Source organism: Penaeus vannamei, chromosome 41 (assembly GCF_042767895.1).
Source record: "Penaeus vannamei isolate JL-2024 chromosome 41, ASM4276789v1, whole genome shotgun sequence".
NCBI lineage: Eukaryota > Metazoa > Arthropoda > Malacostraca > Decapoda > Penaeidae > Penaeus > Penaeus vannamei.
The window spans coordinates 10,998,503-11,002,257 of NC_091589.1; the positions used below are offsets into that span (position 1 = coordinate 10,998,503).

At 33.1% G+C, this 3,755-nt stretch overlaps 1 protein-coding gene across 1 annotated transcript; it reads right to left on the bottom strand.

Moving 5' to 3' along the window:
* Nucleotides 1–125: 125 nt before the first annotated feature.
* On the bottom strand, nucleotides 126–2,492 carry LOC113809023 (crustacyanin-A2 subunit; the record flags this gene model as incomplete). Its single annotated transcript, XM_070117730.1, is given in 4 exon segments — nucleotides 126–235; nucleotides 599–689; nucleotides 1,321–1,446; nucleotides 2,355–2,492. Coding segments are annotated over 4 exon segments (339 nt in total), but the record flags the coding sequence as incomplete, so codon positions are not given.
* Between the last annotated feature and the right edge of the window lie 1,263 nt (nucleotides 2,493–3,755).

The window sequence follows — 3,755 nt, forward strand, 5'->3', positions numbered from 1 at the left end:
CCTTATGATCGAGAGATATCTGGGATAGACCTGCATCTTATCATGATGCTCGTCCTCGCCAAGATCCCGCAATATACAACAGAAATCTTCTCATCATTATCATAACTCTTAATCAAGCTACACACCTGGATCTGCACGTCGAAGGTAGCGGGTTCTGCCTTCGGAACGAGCTCGGTAATGACCTCAGTGAGCTTGTTTTCCTTGTCCATTCCGGTGGTCACGCGAAGGGGCGTGTCTGGAGGAGGAAATCGTCGACTTAGAAAACATAAACACAAAAAAAGAGGTTTGTCGTTTTCGTTGTTAGTCTTTTGTGATATTTTCCTCGAAAGTTGATTTTATTGGTTTGTTATTGGTTGTTAGATTCTATGATGTCTTTTATTTAATAGATATTATTGACTTAACTGAAATGCAGTGAAAACCAAACGATGCAACACACTCGAACAGATAAAAAATACTAACGAAGATATAAGTACAAAACAAAATCAAACACATCTAACATACAAAAAAAAGAAAGAAAAAAAGAAAAAGAAAATCGAAACCCAGAACAATCAAACAAACAAACGAAAAATTAATGAATGAATAAATAAAAGAAACTCACCTTCGGAAATCACAAAATGGAAGTTCCTGCATTGGCGTTCCCGGCGGAGGATGTTGGGTCTGGATCCCACCTCGACCCAGCGCCCGGAGAACTGCGCGAACGAAAATATGTATCTTAGCCATCTTTATTATTTTCTTATCTGTTATTGCTATTTCTGGTCTTATTTGCCCATTTCTCTCTCTCTCTTTCTCTCTCTGTCTCTCATTCTCTCTCTCTCTCTCTCTTGCATTTTTATAAGTTTTACGACTATCGTAAAACTAGTGATGATGATAGTGACAATAACGACAAAAATGATGATAAGATTATAATAAAAATGATACTAATAACTACCTCCATTCTAATCAATATTATTACTATGACCATTGCCACTCTCCTCTTTTTATCATTATCACGGACAATGTTAAACGTGGTTGGAAAAATCCGTAGACCACATAACAAATATTGCAAATAAAAAAGATAAAAAAAAGCAAAAACTAAATTAACTGAAACCAAACAAATTAACGAAAAATAAAATAAGCATAAACAAACATACTACATGAAACATACAGAACAAATGAAACAAAAAATAATAGAAGTATAAATACAGAAAAAGCAAACAAACAAACATACCACACACAAAGAAGTACAATACCCCTCCCCCCCCAAAAAAAACATAAATAAACAAAATAACAATAACAATAAAATAAACGTCAAAATAAATAAAAAATAAATAAAATCCCTACCTTTTCGTAGTTCAAAGGAGCGCTTGAGGTCATAGGGAGGCACTGGCCCTCTCGCACGTAGGAGAAGTCGGGTGCCGGGAGGGCCATGGCACATCCCAGGGCGCACAGGGCCACAGTTGCGAATGTCTGGTAAAAAAGAAATAACAATAAATAAAAAATAAGGTACGGGGAAGGGAGTTGGTTGAGGGGAATATGTAAGGTAAGTTGAATAAGGGGGAAATGTAAGGTAAGTTGGTCGAATGTCTGGTAAAAAAGAAATAATAATAATAAATAAAAAATAAGGTACGGGGAAGGGAGTTGGTTGAGGGGAATATGTAAGGTAAGTTGAATAAGGGGGAAATGTAAGGTAAGTTGGTCGAATGTCTGGTAAAAAAGAAATAATAATAAATAAAAAATACGGTACGGGGAAGGGAGTTGGCTGAGGGGAATATGTAAGGTAAGTTGAATAAGGGGGAAATGTAAGGTAAGTTGGTCGAATGTCTGGTAAAAGAAAGATAAAAGAGATAAGGTAAGGGGGAGGGAGTTGGTTGAGGGTGAAAAAGTAAGGTAAGTTGGATAAGTCGGGGGGGGGGGGTAAGTTGAGTGAGGGGAAAGTGTGAGGTAAGTTGAGTAAGAGGGAAATGTAAGGTAAGTTGGTTGAGGGAAAAAAAGAAGATACGGTGAGGTAAGCTGATTGAGGGGAAAATATAAGGCAAGCTGACTAAGTTGGTCGAGGGAAAAATGTGAGACAAGTAAAGAATAACAATCAAAATGATATTAAGTAATGGATCTGATGATTTTATATTCGCAGGCTTTTTTCATGAAAAGAAAGCTTGTTCTATCTTATTGAATGCAAAACGATGATCAGCTCAAAAAAGGCTTTATAAATTTCTCTGTTGAATATTGTTTATTATCGATTAATTGCTTTGCTCAATCAGAGATTAATTACCGACTTGCAATGCTCTAGTTGCAAAGAAATGTAAAAACAAAATAAAAAACCTGCATAAAATAACTCAAAATAAAATAACGATAAAAAAACGAAAAAAAAAACATACCATTGAAGCCATCGTTGTTGCTGTTTTCCAGACAAAGAGTCGAAGTAAACAAGGATTAAAACTGACGGAGACGACTGCAAGCGATCAATACAGAGGCAAGTTGCTCGTTGTTCGGTCGGGAACAGACTGACGTTTGGCGCGTCTCGCAGCCCTTTTATACTCGCAGGCCGGGTCGCGAGGGGGGGGGAGGGCGTGGGGGGGGACACGACAACCGACGGCGATGCAACGTGAAATATGCTACTTCATGCTATTATGAACATTTATTGTAAAAGTATTTTTTTCTTTTTCTTTCTTTTTCTTTAAGTGAGGCTGGTGGGATGTAAGTATATATGCACGTATGTGTATGTATGTAAACGTGGTTGTGTTTATGTACATATGTTTGTATATATACATAGATAAATATATTTTTTTTTTCTTTCTATCTTTCTCTTCTTTTTGCATATGTCTATGCATTTATTCATATATTTACAAACGCACACACAAACATGCAAAGCAACACACACGATTAAATAACATCATCATAATCATCATTAGTATTATTGTTATAGCAGTATGTAGAAATAATAATGGTGGTATAATTATTATCATTATTACAGGTAACTTTATTACTATTGTTATCGTCATTATTATCATTATCATTATCATAGTTATCATTATTATTATTTTCATTATTATTATAACTATCATCAATATATTATCATTGTAATCATTATTATTATTATTGTTATCATTACCATTACTATTACAATTATCATTATATTTATCATCATTATTGTCATTATCGTCATAATCAGTGTTGTTACTATCATTATCATTATTATTATCATTATTGTTATTATTATTATAATTATCATTGATATCCTCATCAATACTATCAATATCATCATTATCATTATCATCATCATTATCATTCCTTTCATTTTAACTTATTCTAGTATTGATATTAATACCATTATTCCTTATACCTTCATTATCATTATCTCTATTGCTCATAATCATCATCATCCATCACACTTGCCTTTATCACTATCCTCATCATCATTATCATCATTGTTATCATCGTCAGTTTCATGAATATTATCATCAACTCAGTATTATTCTAATTATAGCTTTTTTATCATTTAGGATACTAATATCACTATCAACGATGATTCAGCAATATCATTTTGATTATTTTAATTGTTAGTGTTTTGTTTTTACATTAATGTTATCATAATTATTCATATTGATTGTTTTGTCATTGTTATTTATCATCTTTGCAATCATTACTGTTCTTTTTATTGTAATTGTTGTTATTCCTACTGCTCTTAACATTATTATTGTTATCTTTATTATCATTATCTTTACTGTTGTTATCATTATCAATGTTATTATCAGCATTGTTATTATTATTAACATCAC